The sequence below is a fragment of the Chiroxiphia lanceolata genome, chromosome 4 (genome assembly GCF_009829145.1).
Source record: "Chiroxiphia lanceolata isolate bChiLan1 chromosome 4, bChiLan1.pri, whole genome shotgun sequence".
Classification (NCBI taxonomy): Eukaryota; Metazoa; Chordata; class Aves; order Passeriformes; family Pipridae; genus Chiroxiphia; species Chiroxiphia lanceolata.
This window is the reverse complement of record NC_045640.1, coordinates 11867020-11884628: the sequence shown is the minus strand read 5'-3', so window position 1 is coordinate 11884628 and position 17609 is coordinate 11867020. Positions and strand designations below refer to the sequence as shown.

The following is a 17609-nucleotide window of genomic DNA, read 5'->3' as shown; positions in this document are numbered from 1 at the left end:
ATGTTTTCTTCATCGTATCTAACGTAAAGTCAGTAAGTGAGAAGCATTAAAACTTGTTTACATTGTTCATTCTATAACATTACTTGTTCATTCTATAACAAGACAGCTGCTCAGCTGGAAGATTGAATTATAGATCTCGATCAGTGTCTTTGCTATAAACCTCTCTAAGAGCATGTGCATCTACTTGTTCTGCAGGGAATTTCATATACAGAGAGTGGGTAGGAAGGGCACTAAAGATTTTACTTAAAAAAAAAAAAAAGAAGCTTTTTTCCTTCATTTTAAAACTCTGCACCTTCATTTTTCAGCTACCAAGGGGGAGTATTCCCATGAGGCTTGCTCCAGGAAATGTTATTAATAGAATTCTAAGAAACTGGGACCTGTGGGCTCGGCCAGGCCAACCTCCAACATACAAAGGGTCAACCTTAGAAGTTAAGGTTATGTTGCTCAGGCTTTTGTCACTTTAAGTTCGAAAATCTCCAAAGACTGCAATTCCACAGTCTTTGCCAGTGACCTATTCCCAGCCTTATTTCACCATAGGGAATTTTTTGCCTTCTCTTCTGCAAGTTGAACTGAATTCCCTCAACCAAAGCAGAGGTGAGAGGAATAATCATTTCCCTGGACTTGCAGGCTCCTTCCCCTTGCAACCATTTCTGTTAGTGCTTACCACAAATACATTCTCTCTTGCATATATTTATATAATTAAATATAATACTCACCAGCCACTGCTGAGGTATTTCTGGCAGAGGCATTTGAGGAGGCGCTGGCAAACTGTTGGCAACTTCTTGTTTCTGTACATGTTCTTTTATTTCTAAACCTGCAGAAGAGTAACAAACATCACTTAACACCTTGGTAGATGCATATGGGATATCTTTTCCACATGTGGATCCCATGTCTGACTGTCACACACTGAAATCTGGCACACAGTGCTGATCATAGCCTACCTCCCAAGCATGGTTACTGAGGCAGGACTGAAAGAATGCTGGGAATTCAGGAATTTAATCAAGCAGAACAAACACATACTTACTCTATATGATAATGACATATATGCTGTTTGGATCAACAAATGCCAGACACAGAATAAAATTACAGGAAATCATTCTGAACTGCACATCCATCTCAAACTGAAAGACTTGAACAAGATTCAAACACATTGCCAGGCACACACGATACAGATAAAACCACTTATTGGGGGAAGATACCACACTCAAAAACATCACAGTGGTACCACAGAGTGAATAAACAGAGTCAGCCTGTGGGCAGTACGTGACTGGCTGCCTTTCGTCAGCAGAGACGGACAACAGTTGTTCCCACGGCACATTTTGGATGGGCAAAGTCCTCACAAAGAAATGAGCCCTGAACTATCTTACATACCAAAAGAGTGGGGAAGAGGGTAGAAGAACAGACCCTGCCTGCCTGCCTGCCTGCCTTCCTGGAAGCAACAGTGACAGCTATTTGGCCAAGCCCACAGTGCCCATGTCCCCTGGGCTCCCTGCTGCCACCACCACCTCTGCTCATGGGGCTGTGGTGACAGTCTGCCCAACTCCTAAGAGATGCAGGATGCTGTGACACCCCAACCTGGAGCACTGCTGGGGGGACATTGCCCTAACCAACTCACTATTAACAGAACTCACACTGAGCATGTTTTCTCACCATTTTCTTCTTTTTTTTTTTATAACCTCATCGTTTCCCAGGTGAATTTGAAAAGGGAAAAGGAGCTGAATGTAAAAGCTGCTTTGAGGATCCTTTGTATCACTGTTCCATCTCCTTCACAAGGGAAAAAAGGAGTGACCTGCTTGTTCTGGGTTTTGGCACAGTAATAGCTGAATTCACTTCATAGGAATATGTTATTGTTTACTTTTCTAAATATCAAAAGGAGATTAGGGAGCATCTCCTCAATGTTCTGGCAAAAATTCAGTCCATTGATTGTACTCTCCTTAAACCTAGACTGAATTTAGTTCCTAGTGTTTAGTTGCATTTTTAAAATATATATTTACATAAGTCAAATGAACGTCTTTCAATCAAGATCATATAATTCTCAAAAATTCAATGATGAAATGTTTCCTGTTATAATACCCCAGTCCCACTGGCTGTGAAGTCATGGATTGAAAAACAACACTGATAAGTTAAACTTGCTCTAAGGACTACAAATTCTTCTTCTTTTCCTACAAATCAAGACAGGGATTAGTCTTGAGAAACATTCCTTTTTTTTTTTTTTCCAGTATACCTTTCACTTGTTCCTCTTTATATAGGATAATCTATATTACAGCTGCCATCCATATCCAAGTCTCCCGTGTTTTTCTTAACAACCAGAAGTCACACATGAAGGGGTTTTTACAAAAAAAGGCCCAAATTATTCCAAGTGAATACTATTGACTCTGTAAACCAATTTCCCCCCAGATTTAATCTATGTGTGTTTAATCAAAAAAACGGTCTAACATTTAATTTCTTCTACCAACTTACACAGCAAAGGGAGGACTATAGGTTTAGGGCATCAAGACCCTTTAAGGAAAACAGGCAGTGCTGGCAGTCATATTAAATGACTAAATCCAGCAACAGTTCTTACTCCAAAATAAACTCTTTGTGTCTTTGTTTTTTAGAAGAAAGTCTGAGTTTTAGAAGGAAATGCCAAGTGTTTTCTTCAGACCTACAATCCACTGGGTATGCCAAGGCTCAGAAAGAAAAATGAAGTTTATAGTTTTGCCAGCTATTCAGAGTAACCACTGGTTTGGACGCAGGGTAAGTTGAGGCCAGGCAGCTACAACCTGAAGAACACATCTGCCTGGCCCAGTTCTCTCTGCTTGACAGATATTAAATGAAGAAAATAGTGTGCATTTGGGGGAGATTGGACAAAACAAGGCAAAAGATTTCTACAGAATTCCCTAAGTAAGAACTTAGGTTGAAGTGTTTTACTAAAACCCAAGCAGCTCATTACAATAATTTCCACACCTTTACAAAGAAAAACATAACTGTTCATTTCCAGATGTTCTAAAGAAGCCAGCCACTTCCCAGTTCCCCAGATCCTTCATTACCATTCCCTATTGATCTTACATGGTTTTCTACAGCAATCAAAAAATCCTATTGGATTCACCCAGTTGAATTTTGCAAATGCAACTGAAGGATCTGATCTCAGCATAGTCCTCAGGCCTCTTAAACTGTGCCAGCAACCCAAGAGCTCCCATGGAGTTGTGTGGGTGGAGTAAAACAATATTTTGAAAAATAGACTCCAAATGATAGTTCATCTTAGTTACAGTGTACTGCAGGTTTATGCATCCTTTATTGCTTTTAATTTTAATGAAGAGATGAATAGTTTCAAAGGGATGGGAGTACTGAATGTTATAACTGATAAAAAAAGCAGCAGGGTCGGCTCCAGTAAAGTACATGACTCCCTGGGTAGTTTCACACACACTTGAAGCCAGGATGTGATGGCAGAGCTCCCAAGGAGGCAGTTCCTCTCCTTCCCTGCCTTGTTCCTGTCCCTGCACCAACCTCTCCTTTGAGCCAGCATAAGCATGTGTGTGGCCTTAGGTTGAACCAGACCAGAGAAGCGACACTGGTTAGGACTAAAGCATTAAAAAAAAAAGAGAAGGAAATAATGCTTGTGCTAGCAGAAAGTTAGCACAGAAAGGAAGAAGCAATACAAAAGTAGCCTGGGGAGAGAAACGAGATGCTTTTTTAGAGGACATCCTGACTTAAATTCTATTTAAACTGCAATTCCATAAACTATAGTTTATAGACATATAAAGCATAGTCCTATGATCTCTTGCTCAACTGAACTATGGGATTTCCTTAATTCTAGTTTGAACTAGAGCATATCTTTTAGAAAAATATTCCATCTTGATAAGATGCCAGCAATGGCATGCAGAACTTGCTAAGTTCTTCCATTAGTTCATAGCTTCAATGCTCAAAACATGTGCTTTATTTCCACTTTGAAAGAAACATTCAGCCATTGCACTTACTGTTGAGTAAGTCTAAAAATTTATTCTCAGTCATTCCCTTTCTACATAAAGATTGATTATGACACCTCATTTTGGATAATTTGAAGGCATATTTCTGGATCCTTTTACAACTTTTCTTTGAAATGTCTAAATTTTATCTCCTTGAATGTAGGCACTAGAAGTGCGTAAAATGTTCCAATAGCAACTGCACTGAGCAAAGCCCTACCACTAATACATGGATCTCGTATGGATCCTGCTAACAGATGGATCCTGTAATTGGATATAATGGATCTTGTTAAAGATCCTGAAATAGGCTTTAAAATATAAATGGTAGGTGCTGAATAGTGAAAAGCTATGGTCCTGGGGTCTTTTTATCTGTTACCACATCTAGAGATGTAACCTGAACACACCTAGGGAGGTGCCCTGGTACAGAGAAATTGATATTCAGACAGTTAAAACTGAACTGTCTATATGGAGCAGATCTTTGCCTGATCTGACTCCCACATCATGCCTAGGAACTGATGCAGGAGACAAGTCAGGTCAGGCCAAACCCATGCTAAAGATCACTCCATAATTTACAGCATAAATAATTGCATTATAAGAGTCTGGAAACATACCCAGCACTGTGAGGTGTAGGGTTTTTTTGTCCTGGAACACCATACACAATCCCACAATAAAAATGATACAACAACCCTTCCCTGTGTTTTCAAAGTTGGTAGCAGAATGTTGTCTGACTTCCTGAAAATGTAAATGTTTTTCTTAATAAATCTCGTTGAAAAGACTGCAAGAATAACATGTAGTGTCAGATCAGCATTGTTGAGGTTATTTTTGAACTCCAGTAAAATGCAGCTGTTTCTAAACATATCAAATTGCAGGTTCTCACCTACAGATTTTGGTCTTTAGGAGTTTGATGTATTTTGGTCAGCTTTTGGAGCATGAAGGCTCCTTCCACAATATAAAAAATTGGTATTCACCTCCTTCTCTCAGTAGTAAAGTAAAAATAGCAATGGGTCTTTAAGAATATCAAAACAGAAAGGAGGACAATAACTATTTTCAAGTTGATCTCCTTTGACTTGAATCCCGTGGCAAAAATTATTTCTTTACTGAAAGGGAGAAACACTGTATCAAACAAACCATATTTTTCTAGCATCAGAGAAGAAACAAATCATGAGAAATACAGCTGCTCACAATGTTGCTTTTCTACAACAAACTCTGGTATTTTTCAAAAAATCTAAACTGAGGGTTTACACTAACAGTAATTCTGTCAAATCTAGCAGAGACAGAGGTCTTACAGTCCAGATGTCACTTCATACAGAAAGGTGGTGTAAAAAATATAAGAGTACTGTTAGAAAAAATAGTGAGGAATGTTCTTCATACAAGCTCTGTGGAAAGGTTCCTATACACAGTGAACGCTTATATTGCACTCAGTTCCATAATCTTGATAAAGACAAAAGTGATTGTGCAATCAAAATGGTTTTAGATAGGAAGAAAAGGAGAAAGTGAGTCTAACTGCAAAATGCAAATCAAACATGCTGACAGCCATTTCCTTTCTCTGGCTTGGCACTCCTGTATCAGCCATGCACCCAACTCCACCTCAGTATCAAGCCTTTTTGATGGATTTGGGTCATTTGACACAGATGAAAAGGTGCTGTGGCCAGCACTCCCTGACGCAGTATAATTTTTTCATCAAAACTCACAAATAGCATTACTGCCACAAACAAAAGGAAGTAACCGCTCTACCAGCAGAACCAAAAACATTCTATCTAGGATGTAATTTAGTAGCTGGATTCACCCATGTGCACTCAAGATACTTCTAGTGTGCCTTTTGCTATATTTTACTGCTGAACACGAAGGAAAACATTCAGGAAAGTTACACTTTGGCTTCACCCTGTCTTTCTGTCTTGCTTCAATTTAGGGCTTGTCTTTAGCTCTTAAAGTTATTTCACTGAGCACAGACTTATTCTGTGCATTCTGCAAGCAAGAAAACACACCCCGGCACTGACCTTTTGATGACTGTATCCTCAGGAGAATGTTAGTTATTACTGCCTTCTTCTCCCTGACAGTGGAAGTTAGATATTCATGGTCCAGAAGTTCAAGAAACAGGCGCAGCTCAACTATTAACTCTTCCATGGCTGAAAGACAAAAAAACCCAGAATTACTTTTTCTAAAAACTCCCTTTAGAAGAAAGAGTTAATTCTTATTTATGCATATTCATAGTTATTTTCTAGCATTTCTTAAAAATGTACGGTCCTCCCTGCTGGAAACAGACTTTAACATTATTAAGCATCAGTAGAACCAACAGAATAGTGCATTAGTGAGCACTACTGGCATTTACAGTGGTTATCTCAAAACTGACAGACGTATCTTTTCAGACACCACATGGTGAAGCCAGCACTAGACAACAGCAGGAATGGTGGCTATTGGCTTTTCTATCAGTGCCACTTTGGTTCCCCTCCCATTAACAAACTGCAAAATTTCTAACTGCAGAACAAATATAAGGTTTGGTAAAGCTTCTAGACACCATTGATATTTTCATGACTCTTTTTCTTTCCCTTATTTATTCTGTTTGCTGTGGTAAAAAAGAGTAGGTATTTCTTTTTTTACAATGATTTTTCTTTTTTATAATCTCCAAAGACAAGCTCCCAACCTGTCACATATTTTCTAATCACTCCTCACATTCCCAGTGATACACTTCCTATTTCATCCTATTTCTATTATTTCAGATATCAAGGCTTTCCAATTGGCTCTAGGAAAAATGACATTCCCTCTTTCTATTCCCAGTGCTTCTTAATTTTTTATCAATGAACTTTATAAGTACATTTCTACTTTTTTCCTTTCAAATTATCCCCATAGTTCTAACATCCCACTGTGCTAGTAACTGCAGTAGCTCAGACTATACATACAAACACCTTTGTTACAGCCTAATCATATGATATCTCTTTAGCAGGTTTATGAGAAACCCATGGTATTGAAGAACATTTTCATGCTTTTGTTCTCTCATAATTCTGAGATTCTTTGGTCCCTTCCCTTAAGTGAATGTGCTATTTATATTTTTTGTTTCATCCTGATAGAATAGTTCACATTTCCATACTTTCTGTATCCCATGACATCATCCTCATTAAAAGATGAGGAGAAACATCTATTTCATTTCAGGATCACACCTACAATTAATCTCAGTTCTACCCTCATTCCAAAATGCCTCCACTCAAATTCTTCTCTACTTAATCACATTTGTTTTTGTAGTTTTTTCAAGGCTTAACAGGGCAACTGCTACTAAGTCTGTTCAGACCTCTAAAAGGTACATTCCTTGCTGCTTACTCCCTTATGAGCTCTTCCCTACTCCTAAAACCTTTCTGAAACAGTTGTTTACCCAAGTGAACCTGGAATCCTTTTTTTCCATTTCTGAGAATGTGTCTGGATGTTTAAAGAACCCTTGTTCAAGATGCATTTGCTTTATCCTATACTTGACAACAGTACAGTATAGGAAAGCCTGCAGACTGAAGCTGCAGCTACACTCCTGCAAGGGGCTGTTGGCCTGTTCTTGTCTCCAAAGAATACAGATTTTCCCATGTATTTGCAGACTGTACCCCACTACGCTCTGGCTGCTCTGGCAAACCCAACATACCTCTAGCAGGTACAGAAGACATGCCAGTCACCAATACCAGGGCATGAGAACATCTTAACAAAGAAATCTCTGAAGAAGTAGACCTGGGCAAATATTGTCATAGAATCAATTAGGTTGTAAAAGACCCTCGAGATCATTGAGTCCAACCATTAACCCAGCACTGTCAAGTCCACCACTAAACCACGTCCCTAAGCACCCCATCCATGTTTTTTCACAGGGACAGTGACCCTACCATGATCCTGGGCAGCTGTTCCAGTGCTTGATCACCCTTTCAGGGAAGAAATTTTTTCCTAATATCCAGTCTAAACCTCCCCTGGCTTAACTTGAGGCCATTGCCTCTTGTCCTGTCGCTTGTTACTTGGGGGAAAAGACTGACACCTACCTTGCTATACAACTCCTTTCAGGCAGTTGTAGACAGAGATAAGGTCCACCCTGAGTGCTTTTTTCTCCAGGCTAAACAATCCCAGCTTACTTCAATACTCCTCCTAAGACTTGTGCTTCAGACCCTTCATCCTTAATTTTCTCAAAGACACCATTAATTTTCACACGTAATTTCATCCTGCCCAAGTTTTTCTTCATGATTATGTTCTTTGATTCAACTGAGTAGCACTGCCATTATATAAGCTGTTCACATTTTCAAGAAATATATTTCTCAAAGATTTTCAGAATATATAGGCAGAAAGAGGGTATTGAAAATGTCAGAAAAACTGTCTCCATCACTCCCCAATGTAGCTCATGAAAAACATCCCATGGCTACAGGTAATTTTTTTTGCCATTACAGTTGTAGCTGTCTAAACTGTCTTGAAATCTGTCAGAAATCCGAAGTATTTCACAACAACCCTATTACTTACAGAGTTGTTTGCATTATGGAACAACAACATATATACCTACAGTATACAGCTTTCTGAAGCACAGAGATAAAGGTTCAGATTTGTGAAGTGGTAAGTGATCAGAAGACTCAAGGAGAAATAAAGCAAGAGACTAAATAATCAGTTCTTACTTTTTTTCTAAATTATACAATTTAGAAATAAGATGTCTATTCCATTATATGTACAGTCGTCTCTTGCTTTTAAGTATGCTTTGAATATAAGATGCATTAATACTGTTGTTATAACTTCATTTTAATTATGGAATATATGAATATTTTAATAGTTACATATGTGTTATAATATATGCCTTTCAAAAGCCATCATTACCATAGAATCTAGGCAGTCATTGTGAAACTTAATCAGTACAGAGTAAAAGAAATGTATATTTTTCAAGCAGTTCTACAGCCATATAAATTACTGTCAGTAATTGCATATATTACTGCACTAAAATTTCTTTGCAATGCCATGTTTTCTGGTTTCTTTAAGGCAAGGGACTGTAAATAGGCTTAAAGAGAGCTATCCCTTGTTCTCATCACCAAAGAATACCCTGTGCCACAGTCACCTCGCTTCTTTGCTGAGAATCTTCACTTCTGGAAAGGGGAAAAAGGATGAAAGCATCAGATCCCATTTATATTCAAAGTGTGCACAACTGTGTTCAGTTATTAAAAATTATCAGATCCTTGTTCTCAGGAGCTTATAATCTAACATAAACAGATGGATTGCAAAATGAGAAATGAAAACAGAGCAAGAGGGAGTTACGAGGCAAGGAGACAGGGAAGCAAGAGGAGAGGAGATAGGAAACCGCTGCTGGAGAGGCTCCTGGGAGCTGACATCAACCCATATCTCTCCTGAGGCCTTGTACCATAAACGTGTGGCCTTCCTCTGTGTCTCTGGAGGAAATCTGCATTGCAGTCCCTGGTGACCCCTGCCCATTGACCTACAATAACCAAGCCACCGAAGGTACTGGAAGCAATTCAACTGCTCCAGCAGAGGATTTTTAAAAAAAGCTTTGGTTAGGACCAGTAAGAGGACGGTAGAGATGAACCTGGTACCAGTGAGACAATCCTTAAAAAGTCTCAAAATCACTGCCTTAGCAACACAGTCACCATAACTGCATGTAACGCTTGGCCAGGTGTCCAGCACTGCGGTTCAAATGTCCAGCGGTGCCTCATGCAGGAATGCAGAGCCTGAAAAGACTCACTTTTCCTGCCTTTGTAAGCTCACAGGTGTATGACACTGACTTCAAGCAAGCAGTCATAAATGCTAATGATACAATTTTAGCATGACAACAGAATACAATTGTTAGCAGCTGTTGAAAACTGCTAGGCATGAACACAACATTGCTTCTCTTACATTTCTACCAGGATCAAATTGGGGGTTTATTTTCTTTTGTGGGACTTAATAGCATCATAAATATCAAAGTGTGAAGGAAGGAAATTCTGAATTTCACTTTATATATGCAATGATGTCAAACATCCAAAAAGAAAAGGGAAACACTGTTCCTAGCAAGAAACACTTTACACATATCTTAAAAGCATACTTTTCTCTTTTAGTACTTTTGCTGCTTAAGCAAAGAACAGAAATACTGCCATGGAGTGCATTTACATTATTGAAATCAAGAAAAACTGAAAAATTTTTTTCCCTAGATGGCAAAAAATAAACTTGTATATTCTCATGAAAAAACAAATTTTGCCTGTTGTCAATCCTTGGCTGATTTTCCGAATTAAAGAATCTTCTTCTATCCTTCCTAGAAATGTAATGATGTGTTCACAAAATAGTAATGGAACTGAATAACGAAAAATCTACATAATACATATTTTCAGTAAGCAATCACTGCTTCTTAAATGGAGACTCCAAAGGAGCGGGTGATGCAAGTCCCAAAGAAAAACATACTCTTCCAGTGAGAGATTACCCTTGGAAATCTGACATCACCACAAAATAGGAATAATAATCAGAAGGCGGCTCTCAAAAAGGAGCCAATTTATTTGACAGTTTTGGCTGTATTTTCATTGCCAAAGGAATTACTTGTAAGTGGCAGGTGGTGAAAGGCAGGGTGGAGCCCAGGGATGGTAATCACAACAGTAAGCAGATTTTAGCTTGACTGAGGAGCAAAATCGCATTCCATATTAAATGATGAGAAGTCCATTCTGTGCTCAATAGGAATTATAGGCCCCTAATGGGCTGCAGCAATTGCCATGCACAAATAAAAAAACAATGATACATCCAGAAGGATTTCCAAGACCGGCTCTCAAGAGTTTTAAAGTTTTTCAAATGGCAGCACATAAAAACTATATATACAAGCCAGCAACAGAATACACCAAGGTAAAAATAATCAGAGGAAGGCAATTACATCACACTGTAGACTTTGTTCCAAACCAGAACTAAAACCAACTGGGACTGAAAAAGCATGATGATGCAATTATTCCAAATCTATGTTTATGGATACTGGCCTATAAGCATTTTTAAAAGAATATAAAGTTTTCACTCCCAGTTGATTAGAAAAAAAATCATAGGAGCAGTCAAGGCTGCTCACAGCAATTAAAGCGTTTCTTAACCCTGCCATAGCACAAATGACCTGAAAGTGTCTTCCAGTTGACTAATTTACACTGATGAACTTTTAAAGAAAGAGAAATGGGAACCCAGGAAGCGTGACAGGAAGAGCATGTTTATTAATTATTGTGTTGTCTATACAATACAAACCCCACACAAAGTAAATCCACTTCTACGCTTGCGTGTCTATTATAAATGCAGGTATGAAAATGTCAGTATACAAATATATCATAAAAATACAAATTAAAATTGAGCTCAAATTTTTTAGAAGATCCCATTGATCAGTTCCTTGAATATTGCTGAATCAAATTTCTCTGTAGGTAAGTTTTCTTTTCTCTGTTTAGTTTGACATTTACAGATGTTGCAGTCCAGAACATACCATGTCAATGAGATCCACTACAAGAAATCATCTAATCTGACTTTCTATACAATACAGGCCAGAGACTTTTACCTCTGTTTGTGGAGAGATGTGTATTTACCTAAAATACATCTTCCAGGAAAGCCAAAAAATTATGTCAGCATTTTGAGCTCTAGTTTCATGGGAAGATCCCATTTAACTTCCTGAAACAAATTTGACTGGATTTATGGATAATATTGATGCCAATCTTCAACCAATATATAAAAACTTCTTGAAACATCGAGACTCTCCCAACCTTCCAAAAAAAACCTCATTGGTATTTGGGTACACAAGCAACAATATAGAAATCAGGTGTATGATCTTGTTTTAAATAAAAAACTGAATGTGAACTGCATGTTTATACCCATTCCTATTGAAATAGTGTCACCATCCTTAGTTTTGGATGTTGTAACTTTACTCAAAAGCTCATAACAGACTACTGCTAGGGAAACAGAATCACTTCAAGTCACTTCCACTCAATCCAATAATGCAGTTACAAATGTCCTGTATCCAGTAATTAATGAAAAAGTTCCTTTCATGGCTACTTTATCATTATCCACGAAAAGAATTTCGCACAGAAATGCACAAAATCTGGAAGGAGACAGTGATAACATATTTAGCACTAGGAAAAATTTTTACTTTTTCTCAATATGCTAACGAGAAACTAGTTGACATATCTGAAAACTGCATTGAAATCCTATCCCCCAAGAAATGAAAAAGCATGCTGCTTGAGGAACACCCAGTGAGGAGACTTCTCACTTGGAGAGTTTTCTCTTGGTTGCACTCCTTCATTGCTGCCCTGATAATCATAGTGTACAAGGTGTGTTGAATTCTACCTGATAAGTATGCTAAATCCTGCTTCAGAAAGTAAAGATGATCATCTTGGGGGCAGATGGCACTAGAGGAAAGAACGGTAGTATATTAAAAGGGGTGAAGCCTAAATAGTAGATAAAGCCCTGAAAAGGAAGAACTAGTATGAAGCAAGGACAACAGATACAAGGATTGCCATTAGAGTGTTTTAACATAAAAATAATTAAACCTCTCTAAAACCTGGCAACAATCATCTTTTGTTTAAGATTTGGAGCTCCCCAGCCTGTCACAAACTCTCCAGACAGCTTGGGGCAAGGGAGGCAAAACAGATCTACTAAAAACTCCTCCTGTCTCATGCATATTTATAATCAACTTCAATGAGTATCAAGGGATAACTTCGGCCCCAACCCGCATGTATTCCTCTTTTTCCTTCTTCCCTCTGCTTCAGTTTTCAAGGACTTGGCTTTTACAAAACCAGCTTTCCAAAAAAGCTATCAGAGCTCCAAATGCTGCTGTTGCAATATTTGGGTGATAAAACAAGAGGTGGGAAAGCATTAAGGAATGTTTGGCCAAGAAACGAGCTGCCAAAAATCCTACTCAATAAGCTACATCCATGCAATGAGTGACAGCAGTGCAGGAGTGTAATCCATCAGCATAAGGTAGATGGATAAAGTGTTTATTTTTTAAAGTCCAGACTGATGTTTAAGCAATACCACAGACTTTGGAGAGGAATGTCTGCTTTTAAGCAAGTTCATAGACTCAGAGAAAAAAAAGAACAAAAAAAATAAAGCAAAGAAAGAAAGAAAAAATAAAAAAGTAGAAATAGAAAAGAGAAAAAGAAAAGAAGATACAAAAGAAGAACGAAGAAAAAAAATTAGTGTTACAGGCATGTATTTTTATTCAAGTACTAAATATCTACTTGAACTCAATATGTTAGCCAAAAAAAGGAAAAAAATGCTGTTACTAACTACAGAACCTTACAGTGGACTTTTATAAAGTTGCTGAAGGTTTTATCTGAAAGTATACTTTCCACATAAGATTTCTTTTGTTCGCAAAATAAATGTAACATACCTTGTAAAGCAAGTGAACATGGATTTCACTCTCACTGCGTGCCCAGCACGCTGGGTAGGTCTCGCCCTCCTGCCTCTGTGCTCACTGTGGGTAGCCAGGTTGAGTTTTCATTTTAGACTCCCATTACTCTACTACAGGAGAAAATTGGAAATTTCTTGCATTTAACTATCTCCAAATGAATCAGCTGACATCATCCCATCAGGACAAGACATTCCAGGTCTTGCCGGCTGGCTCCTGCACTAGCTCACCTCCTCCATTCCCCCAAACCACAAAAGATAAGCAGCCACTACAGAATTAATAAATGGGCTCTGATTCCACAGAAGAAAAGCAGTTCCCACATGATGCAAGAAGAAGACAGAAAATCTGTGGTAGGAGGTGAAAGTCTGTGCCTGTCTCCAAATCCCAAGGGAAAATGGGGCTCCGTTAAGGCTGAGACACACAAAAGCAGGTAACCTGTGGCAGTAAAAAGAAAGCAAAGGGCTGCAGTGCCCCTTTGAGTTCTTCACTTAGGTCCTCAGCTGAACATGGATCCCTTTTTGGATAGGATTTCTTTCAAAGTTATGAATAATTACATATCCAGTAGAAATGTGAGACAGTAAATTAAGGAAGTTAATGGAATGCAGAAACAGAGTAGCAAAACAATGACAAAAAATTACAAATATGGCATGGTAGGAACTTCATGTTATAATTTGGTATTTTTGTATTTAGCAATACACTTCTGTTATACATGTCAAATACCAAACTTAAAAACTGTTCAAGAAGTCCTGAGTCTGATCATGTCAGTCATATGAGCAGTACAACTGAAGAATAGTTTGCACGTTGTGAATCTGGAGCTCCAGGTTTCCAGTATGCAGCTAATTTAAAGTCAGAAATGAGATAATACTGAATTTTATAAGAATAGATTCAAAAGTCCTTGCATTTGTATATGAAGATGGAAAAAAATAAAATTCTTTTGTATCCTACCACATGTTCGTATACTACAGTTCTCATTGCTGGGTCCATTATGCAAGGAGCATCTTCTACCATGCACTGGTAAGTGTTTCATGCTTTTCCCAAGAAGAGAAACATTCTGCTTTTTCTGTCAGACTTCTGAAAATTTCTTTAAATAAATGCAACAAATGGACACAGATTCATGTTCAGAAAATAAAACCAAAGGAATATACTTTACACTGATAGACAGTAGAACAGTGAGACCTGAAATCTTCCTTTATGTGGAAAATACATCATTCTCCAACTTACACAGCGCCCCAAGAAACTTCCGTCTCCTTTACTGTCACCCCTTATTCTTGTTTTGTAAGAAGTAAAGTGTAGGCAACAGAAAAAAATATTAGAGCTTAAGTCAGCTTTGAAACTCAAACCCCATAGGTGAAAAAACATTATTATAAAAATGGAAATTTTATTTTAGGGACCAAAGGGAAAAGAGGTTGCTAATGTATGGGGCCTTACTGTCCTGCAGTAAGCATCTTTTCTGGCTCCTCCCTCATAATCACTGGTCTAAAACAGCTTTTCACAGTCCAAAAAGGAACAATGTCTTAGACAAGTTGTCCTGGGACATTCAAAGTTTCATGGAGAACTGAAAATCAACATGTTGAAACCAGGTCATAAACCAAAACTCAGTCAAGATAACAGTAAATGAAATGTTCATTAAGCAGCACAAATAATGTAGTAGTAGTTGTAGTAGTAATAATAATAATAGGGTATTTTGTGTGTAGCCCTTGCTCTGGAATTGTAAGGTATCAAAGGAGAAATATCTCAGTAGCAGGTCTGTGTGTTCTGACACAGTTCTCTGAAGCAGAGAACAAAAACAGGGTTTGAGGCACCTGGCAGGTAATGAAAATGAGGAAGGACTCACTGTTCAGTGACACACAGGTTGGTGACAGAGCCTATATGTAAAGCAAACCCATCAACGGGTGACATGGAACAGCCCTTCCCCTGAGCTGTACCTTCAAAGCTTTTTCTCCAGCATGTACACACACAACTTGTATCACTTTGATGAACTTCTTTGGGGTATCATTCACTTGGACCTGTCTCTGACACACATGATCCATAAATGCACGAGATAAATTCTCCATTGAAAACAAAAATATATGCATTTCAACAGTGGATTCAGCTAGCTGTGATAAAGTTGGAAAGTTGTCATTCTAAAATGGGGAATTTCAATTCCCTCTGCCCCTCAAGTTAATCCTCTGAAATACATCAGTGTGTCTCTGATTTCTCCTCTTTCTGGGTCTCCTTCAAGATTATTATATAGACATAATATAAAATAAATAATAAATTTTATTAAATGAACTTTTAATTTTATATTCTGACCAAAACAAAACAAAACAAAATAAAACAAAACTAAACAAGAAAAAAAGTCAAGCTTAGCCAACCAGAGGCAAATAATTCCTTTCATTTCCCTCACTCAGCACACCTCTGCAGCACGCCAAACAAGGCGGATCGAGGCTCCCTATGTAACCCTACCATGCCATGCACAGTGAGTGCTGGGAGCCTGGATTTGGTCCAGGTGCCTCTGGGGTTGGACAGAGGCTGCTACAAAGGAGGGCCACAGCAAACACCTTAACCAGAGGGAAGGGATCAGCCACAAGTGGAATCCACACCTGCTAGTCGAGCTCCACAGAGCAACCTTCAAGGCCCCTTTTTTGCCTCCATAAATGTGTTTATAAGTGATTAAAGGTTATGCTTTCTTTCTAAAAGCAAATAAAGTTAGAAAGGACATTTCAGAATTCTGTGAAAACTTAGGTTTCTGAAACTAAGTTATATTTCCTTAAAATAGGAGAATTAGAAGGAAGTGCACTTGCACATATTTGTTGAAAGAGGTGCTAAAGAATCCACTAATATTAAGTTGGTTCAGTAAGACAACTGAAATTTTGCCAGTTGAGCTAAGGGCTGTACTGGAATTCAAAATGCTATTTTGTCACAAAATCTCATGCTCCTGCCCTTGAAAATATGCAGAAACTTCCTCATTTAAATATGCTAGCTGGAATATTTAAATACTGGAATGCTGGGAATGACTGTGATAGTTTTAAAGAACGGCAGCAGTATGTCCTGGCAGGACAGGGGCAATATTATTATCATGATGGGACCCGAAACTGAGCATGCTGAAGAGAGGAAGGATCACAAATGGTGTGGCAAAATTTTCATGACTGGATTTAGACCCCACAAATCTGACGTACGAAGTTGTCACCATGTCACCAACAGCCACCTAGTGAACCGTATGAAAAACACTAATTGTAAAGCTGAATTATTTTCATAACCAGAGGTGATAAATGGTGATTTTCACCCACAGCACTGATCAGGTAGAAGACAAGGTAACAGACATTAAAAAAGGCTTGAGTATTTCATGGCATGAAATACAAACCATGAACTCCTCTTTAAAAAACAGCGACATCATTTTAATTACTGACTGCATAGTGTGTTATAAGAGGGATGGAATCGCTGAAATCAGTGAAGTTATTTCCTCATGGCAACCTTCAAAATGCACAGTCAGATCCCTGATACATTTAATACTGGATACTGCACAAGCTTTCAAAGAAAACTCTATCTTTTTCATTCTGAAGAGTCATGATGAACTGGGTCTGCAGAAAGGTAAAGTGCAGCCTGGACAGTGAAGTGGACTACAGGGCTCTTAGTTCTGTTTGCTGGGATGTTTCTTTAGAGAAAAAATTCTAACAGGAACCTCTGCCTGAAAAAATGCAGGTTCTGACAAATATAAATATTAATCTATATTTATATTCATAGGATACAAAATAAATATATAAATAAATATTTCCCTCACAACAAAATAGATTAAAAAAAAGCTTATAAAAAAATTTTTGTCTTTATCTGGCGTACTTCTCATAGTTTCAGTGATGCTCAACTAATTCACTGCAACCTTGGATATGCAGCTTATGCTTCCATGTTATGAAGATTTAATTTTAATTATAGATGTGCTCTGAATTTATCATGAAATCAGAAAACTTATGTTTAACAAACAATAATAAACTGCTGTCAACACCTTTCTCTCAGGCTGCTCTAACCATCTTACCTCCACTATCCAATCACCCTTGTACCTCTTTGGAATACAGACTGTACTAGACAGACACCTACAAGGTCTCAGGGAAAATTTATCTCCATGGTTTGCACTTCCCTTGCAACTTTTTCTGTTTTCTGGACATTATCTGGTTTTTTTTACATCTGGTTACACTGCCCCATATGTTTGGAACAGCCTCCGTTCTCCCTGCCAAGCAACCTCCCTCTCTCCCATGAAATTTCTCTTTCTTTCAGCATTCCCTTCAACAATAATCCTCACATTCCCTTTGCCTAACAGTTGCACCATGTCTGATCATGCAGCTGGTTTTTTTCTCTACCTT

The 17609-nt window shown here is 38.2% G+C and overlaps 1 protein-coding gene across 5 annotated transcripts in view; it reads right to left on the bottom strand.

Annotated features, from left to right (window-relative positions):
- AFAP1 (actin filament associated protein 1) overlaps positions 1-17609 on the bottom strand; it is a 116100-nt gene that overhangs the window by 59684 nt on the left and 38807 nt on the right. For all 5 annotated transcript variants that reach the window (XM_032686419.1, XM_032686421.1, XM_032686422.1 and 2 more), the window contains exons 2-3: positions 5939-6067; positions 717-814 (exon numbers count right to left, since the gene is read on the bottom strand). In XM_032686419.1, the coding sequence (XP_032542310.1) occupies positions 717-814; positions 5939-6065 (225 nt within the window). In that variant the 5' untranslated portion in view covers positions 6066-6067. The remainder of the gene's footprint in view (positions 1-716; positions 815-5938; positions 6068-17609) is intronic.